Below are 21,390 nucleotides of genomic sequence, written 5' to 3'. Positions count from 1 at the left end.
GTCTTAGATATTCAAAAATATGAATGCCAGCACATTTAGAGTGAATTTTTAAGCAACATACAATGAGTCATTTGGATTTGTATCCGGCTTTTTAAACAGGAAAATATCTTTAAATAATAGAATAATAATAGATTATACTTTAATGTTAATCTTACATGTTTTTGTCTGAGGAACTGGAGCACCGTGTTAAATAAGGAAGGACTACTCCTATTTTACTTGAAAGTTTCTTAAGTGAAACATGGAAGTTCCTGACCATCAATGACAAAGCGAGGAACTGACGTCAGTTTTAATTCCCAGTTTGAGACTTTGTTTTTCTATGCCTACATCCTATTTTAATTGAGGATGATATTGTTGTTGGTTTGTTTTTTTTTTTAATCGGAGGTAGTACAAAGCTCACTGTAATACATATTTTGTTTCATAATTTATGTTCAACAAGTACAACAGTATGATAATTATTAGAAGTACATGCTGTATATTGAAAGTGCTTGAAGTGGGGAAATTCTCAGAAATCTTTTCCAGGCATGATGTCTAAGCCTTGTTTTTTTTTTCCCATCTCAAACTGTTCAATACATCATTTGAAATCCATGTGTTGCAAAGCCTGTGGCACAAGATGAGCCAAAAGCAGCAGGCCCCAAGCCACTGCTTGGCTACCAGTGGCTTCATGCAGGCATTTTGCAGAAATCCATGGCTGTGAGCTGTTTCTGAGAATGCTGAAAAATTCTTCAAGGTAACGAAGGTGACTTAGGTGGGGAATATATGTGACGATGGGAGGGGAGGCTCCTCATGCTGCTGCATGGACAGAGCGGCCACCAGAACAACACAACTGTCTATGTAATTTCATTTATTTGTCCTCGTTACTCATTGAGTATCTAACGCTGAAGTGATGATCCCTGTATATAGAACATTTTAACTGGACGGGGTCCCGCAGCATGAGGAGGACATGGAACAGTTGGAGCAAGTCCAGCGGAGGCCACGATGTTGATGAGAGGACTGCAGCACCTCCCGTACGCAGACAGGCTGAGGGAATGGGGTCTGCTCATCCTGGACAAACTTCTGTGACACCTCCCAGCAAGCTTCCAGGCTCTGAAGGGGGCACTGGCAAGCTGGAGAGGGACTCGTCGTCACTGTTGTGATAGGGCAAAAAGTAATTCGAAAGAGGGGAATTTAGGCTGGATGGTGGGAATTATTTACAGTGAGAGCGGTGAGGCACTGGCACAGGTTGCCAGGGCTGTTGTGGGTGAACCCTGGCCACGTTCAAGGCCAGGCTGGACGAGGCTTTGAGCAGCCCGGTCCAGTGGGAGGTGTCCCTGCCCTTGGCAGCGGGTTTGGGACTAGATAATCCTTAAAGTCCCCTCTAACCCATGACATTCCAGGATCCCATGGAAGCGCAGCAGTCACTTCTCCCCCTCCGCAGTGGCACCTCCCTCGCCGCGGCGGCGGGCGCGGCTCCGATCGGGGCCGCCCCCCCCGCGTCCCGCCGCGCCTTGGTACGGCCCGCGGGGCCGCGGTGCGCGCCGGGAGCGGGCCCGCGCGGGGTGCGGCCGTGATCCCGCGCCGCGCTCCCGGCACAGCCCGCACATCCCGGCACACACATCCCGGCACACATATCCCGGCACACATATCCCGGCATGGCCCTCAGCAAGTCCATGCACGCCCGCAACCGCTACAAGGACAAGCCCCCCGACTTCGCCTATCTGGCTGGCAAGTACCCCGAGTTCCAGCAGCACGTGCAGACCACCCTGGCGGGCAGGGTGAGGTACGGCCGGGCGGGACGGGCGGGTGGGCGCCCCTTGTGTGTCCGCCCCGGGCACCCGCGACAGCCCCGCTTGTGCCTTTCAGCCTGAACTTCAAGGATCCCGAGGCCGTGAGGGCTCTGACGTGCACGCTCCTGAAGGAGGATTTCGGGCTGACGATCGACATTCCCGTGGAAAGGCTCATTCCCACCGTCCCTCTGAGGCTGAACTACATCCACTGGGTGGAGGATCTCATCGGCCACCGGGATGCTGAGAAGCAAACCCTGAGACGAGGCATTGACATAGGTACTCGGCGAAGCTAATGTTTCAATCTTTATTTACCACCGTCAGCGACAGTAGCAGATACAGTTCGTTGCACAGGCAGGGGAAAACGTCAGGTTTAAGGAACAAAGAGCTGGTGTGTGCTCGCTGCGGTGGGAGGCACTCTGCGCTCCACAGGTGTCTCGTGTGCCTCCTGGGCGGGCAGGATTTCTCTGCAGGAACACAGGAACAGTCGTGGAACACAATTATGTGGCTTTTCAGGGCCTTGAGTGCAGCTCTGTGTGGTATACAAAAACTGCTTCTAGAAATGCAGGCAAAAATGTCATTCTAAGGATCTAAAAAGTATTTCTTCTCAGTGTTCTAACTAGCAAATTGTGTTTTGCTGCTAATTTATTAGTTTTGCTTTTGAATGTCTGCACCAGAGAGTTTGTGAGTTGCATAGAATTTTTTTTTTGATGTTCCACTTAATAACATTTTTTCCTGTTGTTATAGGTGTATTTGACAAGTGAGTGATCTGTCCTTTTTATATTTCAATTTTTATTTTAATTTATTTCAATGCAGTTACATATCTGAGCTGAATTGTAAAAGAGGCTAAATTAGAAACCAAGGTAAATGTGTTTTGGTTGTAGATGGTCAAAGATTTCTTGTTTATTTTTGAGAACAAAATGTCTTTTAAGTTGGACCAGGCATCAGCAGATGGATGATACTGTCCATTTTCAGTCTGGATTATTGGGAAACATGAGGATGATATTCAGTTTAGGCAGCAGATAAATGTCAACAGCAGAGGTGTGTATTTGTGAGATGTACACTGATGGCCATAATTTGGTTTTCACTGGAAATAAAAGAAAGGCAAGCTCCATAAGAGCTTCCACACGCAGATAATAAAATTGGCATTTGGATTCCAAATTTTTGGTAATTCTGTATGAATTATTTAAAAGGCACTAGTGATGGTACATTTGAATTTAGTTCACATCTTTTTTTTTGTCAATAGACTCTTCCTTTACAGTTTCAGAGGCTTGATTTCAAAGACTGTTTTGTGCTGAAGAAACCTTAAAATGAAATTGAGAGAAGTAGCAATTTCCTTTGTAACTTGTTTTAATGCTTGACATGAAAACTTTAAAGTAACTGAATTCCTCAAAACTGAGGTTCAGTAATCTCTGTTACTGTGCCAGATTTTATGTTTCTTGGCATCTGCTAGCATGACTTTTTGTAAAGGAATTTTTTGTTCTCCTGAAATTTACTGACTTGTATTTTTTAGCTGGAATTGTGCTGGGTACCAGGTTTGTACCATCACCTGTGTGTTCACAATAACTTCTAGTAACTTGAAATTTCTTAGACAGCTTCTGTGCATTTGATATTAGTTTTCATTTTTGAAAATTATTTCTATGAGCTTCATCACCGTGGGTGGCTGGGTAGAAAAGACAGATCCTCCAAGTCCTCTACAATACTGCAAAATCTTCAGTTTGAGTTTGCATGAGCTTTGATGTTTCAGCTTTGGAAAAGCAGGAAGTCAGCCAAAAGGGACTTGACAGAAGTGCTAGAAGTAACCCCTTGCTGTTGTGTACTGACAGATGAAGTTATTGATGGTTCAATAAGTCAGTGTAACAGATTCCAAATATATGTCTAAACTCTAGTTTGGTGGTGGTGGGATAGCTTTCCCTTTTCTTGTATCCTTTCCCTTTAATCCTAAATTTGGTTGTCATTTATAATTTAATCACCTAGGTATGCCATGAGTATTTTGTGCTAACATCTCTCTTCTTTTACCAAGTTTTTATCTGTCTGTCTCTCTTTTTGAATATCTTAATAGACACTTAGGTTTCTTTGATAGTTTTGGACATTAGAGAAAGACAGTCTTGTAGAACAGATTTTTTCTTTGTGGTTGTTGTATGCATCAAAGTAAATTATTTGTGATAGATGATAGAAAAATGAAGAAGAGACATTTATTTGTGGTAGTATTTTTGTTTTAGCAAAGCCAGAATGTATTTGGCTTTCTTTATATAAATTAACCATTGTAATATAGAAGAAAAATAGCTTAAACCAAAGCTGATAGTTTACTAGAAAAATTATTACAGATTATTAAATTCTTTCTTTTAATAAAAGTGCATATTGACAATGCTATTTTTCAAATTACAAAAATTAGGTTCACTAAAGAATTGAGTAGTAGATGACCAATAATCACCATTTTCTTGAAGTTAGTTATTTTTGGTGTAATAAGTACATAGTTAACAATCACACTGCATAGAACACAAGTACTTATTTTACCTTTTTTATGGATTGTCACTTCTGCAGGGACAGGGGCATCCTGTATATACCCATTACTTGGAGCAACTTTGAATGGCTGGTATTTCCTTGCAACAGAAGTGGATGACATGTGCTTCAATTACGCCAAGAAGAATGTGGAACAGAATAACTTGTCTGATCTTATAAAAGGTACAATGTAGTAAGGTATTTAGGTATGAATGTTGTGGCATATTTTTGCCATGGTCAGTGGTGTATCAGAATGTGTATTCCTTCCAAATACATGCTCAATTACTTTTACTGGAGCAGAATATTTGCTGAAGTCAGTGTATGCTTAAGCCAAAAAGCTGCCTTGTCTAGCATGGGATGTGTGGGTAGAGAAATACTCTTCCTTACAAAAATCTGAAAGTTAAACTTCACCCCGGGGTGTTTTTATCTTTGTATCCCTTGTCTGTTACTGAAGTATTTCTTAGTGTTTGGGCTATTTCTGCCTGTAGGAGACCTGGAATGCTCCCCTTGGATAATTGCATGACACTGCCACAGAGGTGTATCTTGTACAGGGAGTTCTTCATCCTCACTTCTTGAATGAAGTCCTGACACTGCCTGTGGTAGCAGAGGCAGTATGCCAGACTTGGTCTGGGAATGAGCTTGGAAAATTTTCTGAAGGAACTCAGTGTAGTGAAAATCACAGGTCCATTTATGAGCTCTGAATAAAAATTTTTGGAAGCATCCATTTGAACAACTTGTCTTAATCTGTTGTCCATGTCAGTCTTGAAGATGCAGAACTTGATGTGTGGAGCAATGAGAGTTTTCTGTCAATGCTGCCACTGGTTTTTAGTGGTGTGGTGGTGTTTCAATATACTGGAAAAGCAGCTGGCAAAGGAACAGGCTTAATGTGAAGCTTTAGTGCCTGTAGTTGTAAGGGCTTAAAGCACATTTGTGGGTGTGTTGGAGACCTTGGTATAACTCAGGTAGTCCTTGTTGTTCTAAACGGGTTCATGTGGTTCTGCTGCTATGTATAAGCATACAGGCTGTTTGTATGTCACCCCTTGATCTGAAATCTTTATTTGCATGGTGATATTTGTTACATCTCTTTTGTAGAAAGCATTGTTTAGAAAGTACAGGTGTTATGCAATGTATAATGTATATAGCATGTTAAATAAAATATGAAGTTCCTTACTGACCAAATTCACTTTTTCTAACAGTGGTTAAGGTACCACAGAAGACTCTTCTAATGGATGCACTGAAAGAAGAATCTGAGATCATTTATGATTTCTGCATGTGCAACCCTCCCTTTTTTGCCAACCAGCTGGAGGCTAAGGTAAGGTAACAAACTGTGTGTTATACCTACTTCAGTAGTCAGTGAAAAGGTAGCAACAGTTTAACCTCTTGGCTTGGGCAAGGTTGAGTGAAAAATCCCAAATCATCATTAATAGCATTTAAGTCTTCTCCCTCCTCAGCCCCATATGGAGTTCTGAAAACTTAACTGTTACCCCTCCAAAAGTAGAGGGTGAGCTCTAGCATTCTTTCACAAGTTCTTAGTGTCTTAGAAAATGAGTTTGGAAAGTACACAGTTAGTAAATCTGAAATCTGGTGCCTGCTGCATAACAGGCACCTCTGTAGTACAGAAGAATTAGTTCTGGAATTTTGCTTAACTGTATATTTCATTTCCTTAGTAATGTAGACAGTGTCATATGGGTCATGCAATACCCACTGAATATAGTCAGAAATGTATAATGCAGGGCAGTAGAAAAGAACGTTTAAAATTTAATTTAAGCACTATAGATTGTAATTGCATAGATGCACTTAGCATGTCTTATATGTATTGGAACCACATATTTCATATTGGCAGAATCCTGATGTGAGAAGTACCTTAACTAGATCTGAGATTGTGTGGAATTCTCTCAGGTATATTTATTTTGAGTAGATCTTTGTTATCCATGGTTCTGAAGGGGGTAGGATAAGTAGAGATGGTGGTGCTTGCTGCCCCCTAAAGATTAAGACCGGAAGCAGTGTACAAAGCAGCATAACATTTCATTAAATGTTCATGTCAAATGTTTTTGTTTTTTAATCCAGGGAGTTAATTCTCGAAATCCACGGCGTCCACCTCCCAGCTCTGTAAATACAGGAGGGATCACAGAAATCATGGCTGAGGGAGGGGAACTAGAATTTGTCAAAAGAATTATTCATGATAGTCTCCAGCTTAAAAAGAGGTTACGGTAAGTGTTTCGTTCCAGTCAAAAAAACCCAAACAAACACCTTTTATCTTTATCTTTGGCAGAAGTCGTGCAACAGTGTTATTTTTAGTACCTATGGTCCAGTGATATCTGCTCAGTTTGTTTGATAATACTTCCACATCCAATTGTTCCTGAGAAACAATTGGAAGTTATTGCTGGAGGTATTTAAAGGCAGAAGACAAAAAAAGCCTGTACAAGTGACATTTATGGCTTGCAGCAAAATTAGCACAAGTACCTGATAAGAGACAGATCAGGGTGCATTCTTGAGGATTTTTGGGATGGAAGAGGCTTTATGATATTGCTTAGTTATGTTTCCTGTCTGAATTTTGATGACTTGCAGCTTTGCCTGCTAAAGGACGCCGTTGTACTGAATGCTGTCTTGGATGAACATAAGCTGCAATAAAAACCATAGTGAGACCTTGTTTTGACCTTATTTTGAAACAGATGGCATGTCTTCAGTTTTCTGACTATGTCATCGGACTTTCACTTCCCCAGTGTTGGACAAAACTGTCCCTTGATAACTGGGAAATCTTTTTACTTCAATGTGTTATATTTATAAATAAGCTTTTTTGGATCCAGTCGTCAAAAAAATGTGGAAGATGAGGTTGTAAAGCTTGAATAATAATTTAGATGAAGAATATAGCTTTATCTAAATTAATGTTTGGGAGATTCTGAAGATGTAGAGCTGGGTGGAATGGTAAGCTTCACTAGAAGTGGGAAAATAACTTTTTCCCCTTTTTTCCCTGATTTTTTCCACATATCTGTTATGTGTTGGAAACCTGGATAAGATATGAGTAAGCACAAGTGACAACTCATTATGTCTGCTTTTGAGCACGATTACTTGCCAATAGTTGGTTATTCCTTTTTGTTCTGATTCATTCTCCAAAGAAAGGGGAGAAGTTGAAACAAATTCTTGTAAGGTGTAACATCTGTCCCGTAACTGAAGTCACTATTTGAAACAAGACTGCTCATTGTTCATGTGTTGTTTCTAAAATACTTCTAATGTATTTCTTAAAGGCTCAAAAAGATATCCCTGTCCAGTCTGTCTTTGGACCTTCTGTTCTGAATTTTGTTGTACTATGTTCTACTCACTCTGTTTAAGTGTGACTTCTTTTGTTGTTGTTTTGTTTTTTAATCTTGTATTGTTTTTTCAGCTTTCTAATACACGTAGTTCTTATTAATAGCTGCCATTCTCAATTGACCTCTATTTGTTAAACACTTTTTTAATGTGTGCTTTGCAGATGGTACAGTTGTATGTTGGGGAAGAAATGCAGTTTAGCACCACTGAAGGAAGAACTTCGAATCCAGGGGGTGAGTATGCATAGAAGTCCCTATATATATATCCTGCTTGTGTTCTATACAGATTATAGTATGCTTCAATGTATGTGGGTAATTATTGTTGAAGTATTTCACAGAGTTTTTGTTACCAAAAGGAGCTGGAATTCCTTGTTAGGGAAACAACTGAGGTTTAACTATTATGGATTCAAAACTGACAGATAAGTAGCAAATATTATCTCCAAAGTTTTGTCTTTAGCACATGTTGGAGTATGTCTTCATTCTAGAAGATTCAGGGTTTTTGCTTTAAAATAGCTGCAATAAGGCTGTAGTAAAAAAAAACAACACAACAACAAAAAATCTAGCTTTCTAGCAATTTGGTTGATAAAAGAAATAACATGATTTAAGTGTCAGTGTTGTTTTGTTTGTGTTCAATTAGGCACTAAGTAAAATGGAACCTTGTGCTACTATTCTCATTAAAGAGGGCTGTGCAAAGAACTTTTGGATGGCTTTTTGGAGGAAGCATACTCTTCATTAATTCCCACACAAGAGAATAATTACAAGATCTGTCTGTGTATACAGTGGAAGGAAAGAGAATGCATGGTCAAAAAAATTCCCAGAAAGATTAATTGCCAAAAGCAGATGATGAGCTAGATACAAAATATCTGATCTTCCTTCTCTGTCCTTGGAACTGTTGTACCTCAGTCTTAGTAAAGGGAGAGAAATGAGAGAGGGACCTGACACCTCTGAGCCATGTCAAAAAGAATCTCCATTTGTGTATGAGAAAATATGTTTTGTTTGAAAACGTGTGCAGTAAAACAATGTTGTTTATTAATCTGAAATAACGTATTGCTTCTTTGCATAGGTTCCTAAAGTCACTCACACTGAATTCTGCCAGGGACGCACCATGAGATGGGCACTGGCCTGGAGTTTCTATGATGATGTGCAAGTACCTGTAAGTAGCTTAATTCTGGTTTGCTTGTGATTTTCTGTGCCCCTTACTTGAGGAAGGGGCTAATGAGCTATAACTGCTGTGATACAAACTGTTCTTCAGACTGGAATATTGGATGTGCTGGGCTGTATGGACAGTGGAATTTCTTAGATGGCTGCTAGTCTGTTAGCAGTTGTGACATGTGATTCATGAATGACCCTTGTTGAGGGTGGAAAAAGGAAGCCATTCTAGAACTTCCTGTGGGTTTCAGTGAAAGTAAGGATCAAATACCTTGTAACATACCTCAAGTAGCAGTTTAGTAGCAATAAAAATATTCTAAGTTTGGGGCTGGATTTGAATTTAAACTTCCCTCTGAGAACTCAGTTTTAATTTAACATGTGGATTCTGTTACCAAATAGGTATGACCACGTCTAACTCAGACTTGCCTACATGAATGTAAGTGGAGCTTGTTCACCTTAAATGTGAGCCAGTTGCTTTTTTCGATCTGGATGTTTGTATATTTGATATAGGTATAGATGATAATCAATCTTAAGGAAGATGCAAGTAAACCTTCAGTGCAGTTGGATCAAAACATGGATATTGGCAGTTGGCCTCTATTCCCAAGAGCAGCCACACTTTCTCAGCTCATGGAGAGCTCACAGTTTAATGGAACCAATGAAGCTTTTTGCCTTAATACCTGATGATAAACTCCCTCTGTCCATCAGGCTAGCATCAAGTGCATGATCCTGTTAGCTGGTTTGAGTCTAAAACTCTGGGGTGAAGTGGAGCACGGGCCATATGAGTGACTGCTTAGTGTCTTATGGAATCACCGTCTTCTGAGTGCAAAAGTCACCCCACTAATGCTGCATAGCCTTGTAATTATTTTCTTTCTCCTTCTAGTCACCTCCCTCTAAAAGAAGGAAATTAGAAAAACCACGAAAACCAATTACCTTCATGGTTTTGGCTTCTACAGTCAAAGAGTTATCTGTCAAAGGTGCAGCTATGGGCTGGGATGCTGTAGAAGCTATTGCTGTGGTTAGAGCCTGGGTAGAGAAGATTCTCACTGATCTGAAGGTACAGTATGAAGTATTAGATGTTAAAACTATGTCATAATTGAAAGCATAACTGTGAGAGGATCATATGAAATTCTGTTTTCTGCAATAGGTTCAACATAAACGTGTTCCATGTGGAAAAGATGAAATAAGCCTCTTTGTGACTGCCATTGAAAACTCCTGGATTCATTTGAGGAGAAAGAAACGAGAAAGAATAAGGCAATTACGAGAACTTCCTCGAGCTTCTGAAGATACTCTGCAAGCAATGGAGGAGGAAAAGAACAGCCAGAAGAGTGTGAGCAACAACTCGGACTGTGAAAATCCCAAGGCTGAAGACTCTGAAATGGGGTTTACGGCACCTGATGAGGATGTCCAGATGACAGCAGGTGATGAGCAACCAGAGGAGTCTGCTGCCAAAGAAGAGCACAGTGATCCTGTGAAGAAAGAGGAGATGGAAGCAAAGCAGGGAGAAACATCACTTGGAAAAGGTTCTGGTGATGTGAAGGAGGAGCCTTGCCCTTCAGAGGAAGCTAGCAATCTGACAGTAGAAAAAGAGCCAGGCCCTAAAGAAACTAGTGGGGATTTTCTGTTTGAGTGTTTAATGAATGTGAAGAAAGAAGGAAATGATGTAGTGGTAGAAATGCACTGGGTTAAAGGACAGAACAGAGACTTGATGAACCAGCTGTGCACATACTTACGGAACCAAATTCTTAGACTGGTTGCTAGTTAGCTCTTTTTCCTACTTTGGTAAAGTAGGTCTGTCCTCAAATTTTGTAAACTATTTTTAGATAATTAAAAATTTCAGATAGCAAAACCTGGTTTTCCCCCTTAAAAAAAAAAAAAAAGAGTAGAATGAAGATAGATGTCTCCTTTAATATTTTAAATAGCTTTTTCAAAAATGTAAGGAGGACATGAAGTGATGAGGAAGTGATAAGGTTTCATACTGCAGTTGTAAAACTACATGTTGAAGTGAAACATGTTTATGCTATGAACATTTTAAATAGCAGCAGTGCTCGTTCTGGTCTTTTTCTGGCACAATAGAAATATATATTGTTACTAAGTAGAAATTTCCTTCAATATTTTTTCAGTACTAATACAGGAAACGGTTAGTGAGGAGTTTTTAGCAGAGGATTTCTGTGTGCCTCTCCTCCCTTTAATGTATCTAACTTTTGGTCAACAGAGTAGCAGCATGGATACATTCTCCAAGTGTCAATTCATTAAAATAACTGCTTTGGGGAAAAAGTGTGTGTTGTATTTATCTGGTGCTTGGGCTTTGAAACACAGAAGAGCCTACTGTTAGCCTACTGTTTATCTGGTTATGTAAACTTGAACAATGAAAGAAGCTTTTTGATCTGCTTGATTTAAAGACTATTAAAATGTGTTGACTCTTCCATTAGACCATCCTTTACATTTACTCAGATATAATTGTCCGAAATGACAGGAGTATTCTTAAAGAATTTTGCTTCCATTTAATTTTGAGATTTAATAATGAGAATGAGAGCACATGCTTTTCTTCAAGGGCCAGAAATTTTTGTGTGTATGTGTTTGAGATGATGACCACCGGTCCTGCTTCATGTGAAGTCAGCCTCCTCAGCTGTGATCCATTTATCTGAAGAGAGGTAGATACAGAACATGAAGAGTTTTTCTGAGTGGGGTGTGTGTCTGTGTGTGTGACCCAAAACAAAGAAGTGTCCATAAGGAATTTACTGTGTGTGTTCATACTCCCTTCAATGTTCACCTTTGCTGTCCTTAATTTTGGAAAGATCAGTATGCTCTCTTCAGCTGAAATGAAAAGCAACTTAGAAAAACCTTTTTTTTTTTTAATATAATGCTTCTTAACACTTCTGTGGGTGATGGACAATGACATGAATTTTTTGGATACTGCACAATTTTCGTAGAACTGTGTCTCACATTCACATTGCTGAGGAGAGGTGAAACCAGTCCTGATCCTTTAGACTCTGAAAGCTATTTTGGTGTTTGAGATATTAGAAACAGCAAACGAGGCTGTTTGTCCTATGGGCCCTCTCCTGCAAGGCAAGCGTTGGAGCAGACCTTCATTAAATGACCTCAGCCTTTCAGCGGTACAGCGCGCGTTGCGGCACGCTCGGAGACCGGCGTTTTTACCAGAAAACCTCAGCTCTGCCGGCCGCCCTTCTCGGGCGTGCCGGGCTGCTCGGTTCCCCGCGCTGCTCGGTTCTCTGTCCCCGCCCGTTCCCTGCTCCCGCCCGTTCGCTGCTCCCGCCCGCCGGCCGGGGCGGGCCCGGGTTTGAATGGCGTGGCGGGAAGATGGCGGCTGCGCCGTCGTCTCCCCGAGCGGCGCCGCCGCCGCCTCGGCCGCGGGGCTCCGCGGCGGCAGCTCCCGCACGGCGGGGCGGGCCGCGCCGCCCGGCGCTGCCGCTCCCCGCCGCGCTGTGCTCAGCCCCCCGCCCGGCCTCGACCTCTCCCTGCGCCGCAGCGGCTCGGCAGGTACCGGCGTGCAGAGCGCAGCCCTTCTCCCCCGTTCCCCTTCCCCTCCCCTCGGCCGTGCAGCGAGGGGAGCTGCTGGAAGGGGCCGGGATCCCCCGAGCCTCTCCCGGCGCGGGGCCCCGGCCCCGGGGGCGGCGGAGCTCGGGCCGCGCTTCGCCCCTTCCTTTCCCCGGCAGGGCAGCGGCCGCAGCCGAGCCGCCTGCTTGTGTTAGCAGGGTGGTGATCGCAGGATTCCCTGCCCCTCGCTGTGCAGCCGAGGAAGGAAATAAGGAAGTGTGTGTTCTGTGCGAAGGTCTGGGATGGGGGCATGCTGTGTGTCGTGTAACGGTGGGTCTTATTCTTGGCTTGGCCTCTAGGTGCTGCCATAATACTACAGTCGGTATCGTCCGTTCTCCTTGCTGTACCAAACAAGGTTTGTTTACCTGCGTTGAGAAATTGATCAAACAATACATATAGAATACAGAAGAAGTATACACAGTATATCTCTGTATGCAATCTACAAGTCTCTGTATAAACATTTTGTGGCCAGGTGTCATATCAAGTGCTCCTGCTGCCAGGCAGACGCTTAAAGTGATGCTTCTAGATGCCATACATACATTTTACCAGCTCATTGCGCTCTTGAATCAAGAGAGAAATCAAGATGCATACAGCATCAAGACTGTATACAACATCTTAAATCAAGATATTTACAAAGCATCTTTCAGTTTCATCTCTTTTGTGAATTTTCTGTAACTTTTTAAAGCATTTCCATGGCTCGGTCTCTTCTCCAGTCATGTCATACCTTCTCACTGATGTGATTATGCTCTGCAAGATACAATTTTGTCGATTTCTGCAAATGGAATGGAGCAAGGAAATGTACACATTTCCACAGTCAGCTCCCCAAAAACAATTCAGTAAGCAGCACTCTTGTGTTTGTTTAACTGGCCCCACACTCAGTTTTCCTTCTGAGAAATCTAATACCTGATGCTTTTAACCAACAATTTATATCTTCCTAATTTTGACTGTTTCTTAGCATTGTTATAGTAAATTTAAAAAAAGGTTAGTATCACAGGTATACTTCTGTACATAGATCTCTAAGCCACAAGTTTCCAAACACATCTTCAAACAGCTGAATCACCTGATCCTTTACTTATTCCATCTTTTGCATGAAATTTGTTGGTTTTAACACTAGGGAAAAAGCTTGAGGTCCCATCACATAGGGTTTTTTTTGTTTCTGAATCCTAACTTTGCCATATTAATCACTGCATTTAATTTGCATGGCAAGGAGGGGGCGACGATAAGCTTCTGCTGGCTTCTGTGAGAAGCCACCAGAAGTTTCCCCTATGTTGGACAGAGCCAATGCAGCCAGATCTAAGAGGGGCCTGCCACTGACCTAAGGCCTTCAGTAGCCCCTCTGGGATAATGTATTTAAGAGGGGGGAAAAAAGCCTTTGCAATGGCACCTGCAGCTGGAGGAATGAGCTGTGATGGAAACAGCCTGCAGACAGCAAGGTCAGTGAAGATGGAGTGGGAGGAGGTCCTTCAGGAGGTCCTCGGCAGAGATTTGGTGGTGCACCTGTGGTGAATACCATGGTGAGGCAGGCTGTCATCCACCTGTAGCCCATGGAGGTCCGTGGTGGAGCAGAGATCCGCCTGCAGCTCATGGAGAACCCTGTGCTGGAGTGAGTGGCTGCCTGAAGGAAGCTGTGGTCCTGTGGGAAGCCCAGATTGGACCAGGCTCCTGGCAGGACCTGTGGAGAAAGGAGCCCATGCCGGAGGAGGTTTGCTGGCAGGACTTGTGACCCCGTGGGGGACATGAGCTGGAGCAGTTTGTGAAGAATGTGGCCTGCAGGAAGGACTGACGTTGGAGAAGTTAATGGAAAACTCTCCTGTGAGAGGGACCCACACTGGAGCTGGGGAGGAGTGTGAGGAGCTCCCCTGTGAGGGGGAAGGAGTGGCAGAGACAATGTGTGATGAGCTGACTGCAACTCCCATTCCCTGTCCCCTTGTGCTGCTGGGGGGAAGGAAGTAGAGAAAATCTGGAGTACAGCTGAGCCTGAAAAAAAGGGAGGAGTAGGTGTTTTTAAGATTTTTGCTTTATTTCTCATTATCCTACTCTGATTTGATTAGTAATAAATTAATTCTCCTCAAGTCAAGTGTTTTGCCTGTGATGGTAATTGGTGGGTGGTCTTTCCCTGTCCTTTTCTTCCCTCATGAACCTTTCATTGTATTTTGTCTCTCCTGTCCTGTTGAGGAGGGGAATGACTTTGGGTAGCTTTGGGTAGAACCTGGTGCCCAGCTAAGGTCAAACCACCACAGTCACAGTTTAGGACAGATGATTCTGGTCTCCTCTGAATTCCTCTTGGGAAGTCTGTCCTGCTTTGTAGCATATTTCTGTTCTCTCCCAGTGGTGTGTAAATTTTTGTTTAGTATTTTATGGTACTTTGATTACACAAAGTGAAGCAAAGCTGTGTAGAGGAGACTGATGATGCAGCAATGACAGCCTAGGTTAGGGTTAACCTCAAGGCAGCAGTTGAAATTTTTAGTGGGATGAGAGAAGAAATGCTGGCTGCTTATGCAGGCTGGTAGTATTAATCTAGCCTGCCCTTATGCTGTCAACAATAGTGGGAAATTTCTTTTAGAATATTTTGAATGTACCAGTAGAAGAACGGGCACAGTAGAGGCAGTACACATGATTACTTGGTTTTCATCTCAATTTGACAAGGTCTTTTACAAAATGCTTTTACATTTATGGGTGATAGGGGAGGCATTCTTGTGGATCAGAAACCTGAATGGGATAAAAAGCTTGAGTTTTCTTAATGACTTGGAAAAACAGAGATGAAGAGGGAGGAGGCAGTGCTTGTAGTCAGCACAAAGTTGTTTAGTGTTACTAAGACAAGAAATAATCAGCAAGGAACTTAATTAAGCTAGAGGAACTGGCAGTGTTGTGAAGATATTAATCAGTGTTAATAAACTGAAATGTGACACACTGTACATAGTAGCTTGAGCTGCTTGTTTGCTTTAGGTTGTAGTTTTCATTCATCTGTAAAAGAAAACACTGGGCAGTTCTGTAATCAGTGAGAACTAATGAAATCTCAGTAGCAGTAACTTCTTAAAAGGGAAATGGTGTGGGTGAGGATAAGATGGCAAATTAATGTAACAATGCTGTTACATTATCAGTGATGAAGCTCTCTTTGACTATGTATTCGGTAATGGCTGCTCTGTCTCAAAAGCAAATACCAGGGCAACAGTTTGGTGAAGAGATTAACTGAATGTAGAAAATCTTACAGGAGGAAAAATTGAAATAAAAAAGATGTCAGAAGAATTGAAGAACGGTGAACCATCCACACAAAATATTGAAAAATATAAGGCAGATATTTTATTGTCTTTTCTTGTAATACAGGAGTTTGCAGAGAAGTTTGACATTTGGGTGTATAACCTAATTGACCTCAGATGCAAAGGTGATACTTGACTTTTTAAATTTTATTTTTCTTCTTCAAAAGGGCAATATCAGCAGGTAAATGTTCCTGAAGACCAAGCGGACAAGTTGCTCCTTGCAAGCTGGGGTCTTCCCAAAGCAGTTCTGGAGAAATACCATGGTCTGGGAGTAGTGCAGATGTTTGAATGGCAAGCAGAATGCCTGATGCTTGGACAAGTTCTGGAAGGGAAGAACCTCGTTTACTCAGGTATGCAAACATCTGACAAAACCAGTCCCCCCCCTAACTTTTCCACTGCCATTTACAAAGACTTACTGGTGCTGAGACATTTGGATCTGGCAGGTAGAAAGGTCAAGATCCTTTTCTGGAGCCATCTTAAGATATGTCCCATTTCTGTACCTCAAAGTTGACTTAATGATCTCCTTTTCAGATGGGAAGACAGAATTTTGCCCCATTTTCTCTGTTCAAGTTCCTTTAGAAGTTGATAATTAAGAGTCAGCTAATGGTGACTCTTTTTTATTACAGACTATCAACTAGGAACTGAATGATAGCAACAATTGAAGATGTACATACTTCTGAGAATGTTATTTGCTATTAGTTTATTTTCAGTTCATTTATCGTTTTTAATCACATATTGTGTGTGGACTGTGTGTGCAGAAGGGGAAGTAATGCAAAAGGAGAAGGAGGACTGGTGGACTAGAAATCTGTAGGAAATTACAATTGGTTGTCTACCCTTCAGGGGAAAAAGGTTCTAGAGCAGCAGTGAGAGGATGAAGAACTTGGAAGAGAGGCAGGTGATTTTTAACCTTCTTGACTCTATGGGGTGACTGCAAATGTGGTTGTGGGTGAGAGACATCAACTGAGAAGTCCCACCCCAAGTTCTCCAGTAACTGCTTTCTCTGCTAGATTTGTGATGCTTTTGGATTTATTTTTCAAACTTTAAAAATTAATTAACCCCCCCACTCCCTTTTTATTTTCAAGCTCCTACCAGTGCTGGAAAGACTCTGGTTGCAGAATTGCTTATTTTGAAGCGAGTCCTGGAGACTCATAAGAAAGCTCTTCTCATCCTTCCCTTTGTCTCTGTGGCCAAGGAGAAGAAATGTTACCTGCAGGTAAGTAGCATTCAAGGAGGGTAAATTTATGGGTAGTAATTATTTGGTCACATTTTTAAACAGAAATGCAAAAGCATGGAGTTTGGGGGGAAAAAAATTGCTGAGTTTTTTCAAAAAGAAGTTGTAGATAATTTAAAATTTGCTCTAAGCTGGAGATAAAAAAATAAAACTTTTAGCCAAAAAGATAAACTTGGAAAAATTTTACAGAGTTGATTTAAACATTTTATTTCAGCTTTGACTTTTAAAGAATTGTTACTTGCATTTATTCACTGATTTGATAATATATAAATTTTAAATGAAGTTTCTATTGAAAATCATGTTAGGAAAAGTACAAAGGGAAGGCGTAAATGCCATCTTAAGGATAAAAGTATATTTTAGCTTTCCTTGGGGTATTCCACCACAGTTTTGTGCATTTGATTTCAAATTTGCATTTGATTTTGCTGGTTTTTCTTTCTGCCAGAATATGGCTATGTCTTGGCTCCCTTGCTGCAGCTATTTAAAAAATATAATTACAGTAGGAACACTCTTAAAGACATACACATTTTTGTTGAAAGACTTCCATATCAAATATTGTTGCCATTAGGTAATGACAATGACTAAAACCAAATCCAAACTCAGCAGGCGTTTAAGGCAGTTAAGACTGTTTTTTTCATTAACTGAGATGGTATCTTAACTTTACAAGTTGCTAGGAAATCCTACAAACTAAGTGCAAAAGCTACTTTGAAGTGCTTGATAATGGAGACACGTTTTTGCTTTAATCTTGTGAAACTGGAGGACTATCGGTGCTCTGTTCTGCTGCTCCTGGCATTAGGTTTGGCCATCAGGTTTGAGTTTTGAACTCAAAGGGTGACCTACCTGTGAGGTGCAAATATTTGTGTGTTTTGTTAATGCTGCATGAGATATGTCAAAGCTTTGGCACTTCAGTAACGAGACCTGGAAGAGAAGTTACTGTTTCTTTGCTATCAGTGTGAGATGTGTCATCACTGTGTTTGGAGTTCCATTTTGGCTTTTGCCCAGGATTTCTCAAGAAGAAGGTGTCTTTTTACATAAGCCACTGATATTATAAACTGTTGCACTGTGTGTTCTCTAACATTTTTAATATTAGATATTCTTATACATGGCAAGGGTCCTCATCTTTTACTTAGTTATGTACACTGTCTTGCAACATGTACTCTGTGGCCCTTGCTTTGGAAATAAAAAATGACAGTGAGGAAAAGAAGTGTCACTATCTGGCTGAGATATGGCTTTAATCCGATTATTTGGCATTAAAAGTACTAGAAAATGCAGATGTAGGGTGCAGGCTTTTATGAGATTCCAGCAGGCATTGGTCAGAATTTCAGAGTTGTAACCTTGGCATAATGTTCTTTATCCTTGGAAAACAGGCCCTGTTTCAGGAGGTGGATGTGAGAGTTGAAGGCTACATGGGAAGCATGGCTCCTGCTGGACGTTTCTCTGCTCTGGATGTTGCTGTCTGCACCATTGAGAAAGCCAATGGACTAATCAATAGGCTCATAGAAGAAAACCAAATGGACTCACTGGGTAAAATACTACAGCTTGACATATTCTGAGTGCATGTGAAATCATGGGATACTTAAAGTTTTCTGAGTTCTGTGTGTGACAGACATACCATATAGGAATATGCAGCAGCTTTCTTCTTCCTCCTAAATTTGGATTTAGGAGGACAGTCAGCACTGTTCTATGTAGCTCAGCAACTGGGATGAGTAGGTAGAAGCTGCAGGCTTTAGTTTGTTTCAAATGGACGGCAAGCTGCATTTAACAATGATTCCCATTGCTGGGAACTGTTCTCTAATTAATAAAACTGAATTAAAGTTCTGAGTTATGTTTGAGTTCAGGATGTATTATGTTCATTTGTTTTAGACAGAGATTGTAGATTCTAAGATCTGTCTTTGTTTAGCTTGAGGAAGAGAAGGAATTACATTCTGTGCTCATCTGCATCCAGATAAGCAGAATGAATACATAGTGCTCCTCTGGGTAGGCATGGTGACGGAGGGCTGTGCCATTCATTTCTGTCTTGTTTGCTCAAAAACCTTCTGTCCTTGTAACATTGGCTTCTGGGTCACTGTGGCCCTGGTGGCCACCAGATAATGGAGGTATTCATTAAGTATTGGAGATGAGATAAAAGCTGAAGAAGCCCAATGTTTCCATGTACACTTGAGAGAGACGTGCTTTCCTAGTCCAATCAGAAATTTGTTATTCTCTTTTTTTCCTCTACTCAAGAAAGCTATACCCCGTTCTGTTTTATACAGTACTCCTTCCCATCTTCATTCTGTCCTGTAACATAGCTGGTTGCTATTTTAAGAATATAAAAATAGCTGAGGATCAAGCTCCTCTGAGACCTCCACCTTTGTGCTGTTCTGTGTGCATCTGGTATCATAATATTCTGCTGCATTGTGTACCAGAAGAGCTTTTTAGAGAGAAAATGGGAAATAAAACCTGGTTGGTTTTTTCAGAGTGTGAAATCATGGGATAACACATTCACACCTGGATCTATAGGGGCTGAATCACCATGAATGCTTTAGAGACTGCCAGTGGGTTGGAAGATGAGTGGGTGACTGTTGTGCAGCATTTTAAACTCATTCAAATGATGGCTTCTGCAGTCCAGCTCGATTCTTGAATGTATATCTTCATCCCTTCACTTGGAAGAAAGCCTGTTATTTATTTCAATATATGGCTACTTGGTTGAAGGTTTTTACTTGCTTAAACTAGAGTTAGCTTGATCCTATGTCACCACACTGTACAAGCTGTATTGCTAGCACAAGGCAGACAGTGGGGTCAGGATAAGCAACTTTCTGTTGGCTTGTGTGCCTTGGAAGCATACTCAGAATATGAAAATGTATTGTTTAATGATACCATCTTTCAGGAGCTGGATACACCAAATCCCTCTGGTTGGAACCTCCATTTCATCCCTACATGTTGTGCTTTCTAAGATTAATGTACTTGAGAGGAGTCATTTAAATATAAGCAGCCAAGTGACTAAAAGATTGAAGTTTGAAGATGTGTTCTCAATACCAATTCCTCCTTAAAGCATCATGTTTTTCTTTCACCATTTGAAAATATCTCTGCTGCAAACCTCCATTTCCCTTATGCCCCAGTATGGCTGTGTAGCAGAAATAAGGGTAAAATGCCTTTTTTTTTCCTTTATATGCTTCTCTGAAATTAATTTTAAAATTAAATTTTATTTTAAAAAGTCATCTTTATGTAAGGAATGGATAAGTTTTCTGTTTGGAGGTAAATTTTTATAAAAGCTGTAAAATATGGGTATGAACTGAAAATGCCAGTTTAGCTGTCACCCAAAAGGAAGCTTGTCTGAAACTGCAAGATTGTACCTTGTCTTCTAATTAATTCTAAATTTAGACCAGTTTGTAACAAGGGTGTTTTATCTTTTGAGATGAGTTACTGGGAGATGACTGCAATGCTGGCTGGATTCCATCTCAAGCTTGAGCTGTTCCTTTCATTGATGTCAACCCCATGCTGATAGCTCACATTGCCTTTGGAAGTTGTTGAGAGAAACTCAAATCCTCTGCCTGCCAGAGCTCCCTTTGCTGTATGAAGCAGTTAAAAGCAATGTTGTGTTGCTAATTATTATATAACGTGTCAGTTTAGAACATCCAGGTACATGGGAGATGATATTCCTCTTGTTCAGCCTCTTGACACTGATGCTAAAGAAATTTTTAGGAAAATTATTAGAGAAGAATCTGCTGCTTTCTCAGTGTGTCAGCTGGGAATGGATTTGTAATGTGCTGTTGTGATATTTGTTTCTTAATTTAAACTTGAAATTAAAATGTTACTAGTTGAATGATATTTAAAAAAATCAAGCCCTTCCTTCTTTTCATTCAAAACTTTCTAGTTTTAAACATCATGGGGAATGAAAACAACCTAGTTATTCTACAGTAAACATGTCTGGTAGCTCTCAGGTGCTTTTCAGTAGTTTTTTTTTCAACTGTCTTCTAGGGATACACTTAATTTGCAGACAGAAATAGCAGACTGACTCTAGCCTCATTTTCAATACCTTTCAGAAGGTTTGAAGTGGCTTGCATGGATTTTACTTTGGTAGGTGTCTGATTAAACTGTCCCTTCTCAGCTCTGGAAGAATTCAGGCAGATTGTTTTATGGGGAAGCAGGAAGAAGCTTTTTCTGGTAGCTGAATATGTATTTGGTGGCCAATGAATTGCCATTATTTACAAGCAAGCACAGAATAGAGGAAGTACAGGAAGACAGAGGAGCTGGATGGGTGGGAGTTTGTAAAAGAGGCTGATGAAGTGCAGCACTCTTTTCTAGCTTAAGTGGCTTGAAAGAGAAGGAGGGAGAAAACAGACGGAGAGAGAAGGAACATATGTAGGAAGGAGAGAAAAAAAAAAGAGAAGGAAAAATAGCATTGAGACAGATACTGTAAGGTCACATTTGCCCTTAAGCTCCTGCTATTTTAGCCATACCAGAAAGATATTACATAGCTGCACCAAAGAGGAAAAAAATTTCCACAGCAGCAGAGCTAATGAAGTGTGGTGTCCTCTGTGCCCTGCTTTTTTTTGCTTAACCTTCCTTTATCCTACTCCATATCCCTGGAATCCTGTGAGCTGGCCAGAAAGGGTTTATACTGCTGCTGGGATGTGTGCAGGATGTACAATGGG

General features: G+C 41.2%; 2 protein-coding genes across 3 annotated transcripts in view; both read left to right on the top strand.

Annotated features, from left to right (window-relative positions):
- The first annotated feature begins 1,511 nt into the window (after positions 1–1,511).
- On the top strand, positions 1,512–11,139 carry METTL16 (methyltransferase 16, RNA N6-adenosine). Its single transcript, XM_021549002.4, has 9 exons — positions 1,512–1,756; positions 1,840–2,039; positions 4,305–4,445; positions 5,459–5,574; positions 6,330–6,472; positions 7,732–7,801; positions 8,631–8,720; positions 9,597–9,770; positions 9,861–11,139. Exons 1-9 carry the CDS (start codon positions 1,629–1,631, stop codon positions 10,476–10,478), a joined length of 1,680 nt encoding a protein of 559 aa, XP_021404677.2. The 5' UTR covers positions 1,512–1,628; the 3' UTR covers positions 10,479–11,139.
- Positions 11,140–12,018: 879 nt separating this feature from the next.
- POLQ (DNA polymerase theta) overlaps positions 12,019–21,390 on the top strand; it is a 60,759-nt gene continuing 51,387 nt past the window's right edge. The window contains exons 1-4 of one of the 2 annotated variants that reach the window (XM_021549058.3): positions 12,019–12,214; positions 15,696–15,878; positions 16,611–16,741; positions 18,124–18,280. In XM_021549058.3, the coding sequence (XP_021404733.3) occupies positions 12,019–12,214; positions 15,696–15,878; positions 16,611–16,741; positions 18,124–18,280 (667 nt within the window). Of the gene's footprint in view, positions 12,215–12,362; positions 12,627–15,695; positions 15,879–16,610; positions 16,742–18,123; positions 18,281–21,390 lie in introns of those variants that run through there. The other variant, XM_085572328.1, reaches the window with a different exon arrangement.

The sequence above is a fragment of the Lonchura striata genome, chromosome 1, assembly GCF_050655825.1.
Source record: "Lonchura striata isolate lonStrDom1 chromosome 1, ASM5065582v1, whole genome shotgun sequence".
NCBI lineage: Eukaryota > Metazoa > Chordata > Aves > Passeriformes > Estrildidae > Lonchura > Lonchura striata.
The sequence above is the reverse complement of the archived record's forward strand: the minus strand, read 5'-3'. Positions and strand labels throughout refer to the sequence as shown.

Coding starts and splice junctions, on each gene's coding strand:
- METTL16 (XM_021549002.4), top strand. CDS start 1,629: ATGGCCCTCAGCAAGTCCATGCACGCCCGCAACCGCTACAAGGACAAG. Junction 4,446..5,458: donor CTTGTCTGATCTTATAAAAG/GTACAATGTAGT, acceptor TTTTTCTAACAG/TGGTTAAGGTACCACAGAAG. Junction 8,721..9,596: donor ATGATGATGTGCAAGTACCT/GTAAGTAGCTTA, acceptor TTCTCCTTCTAG/TCACCTCCCTCTAAAAGAAG.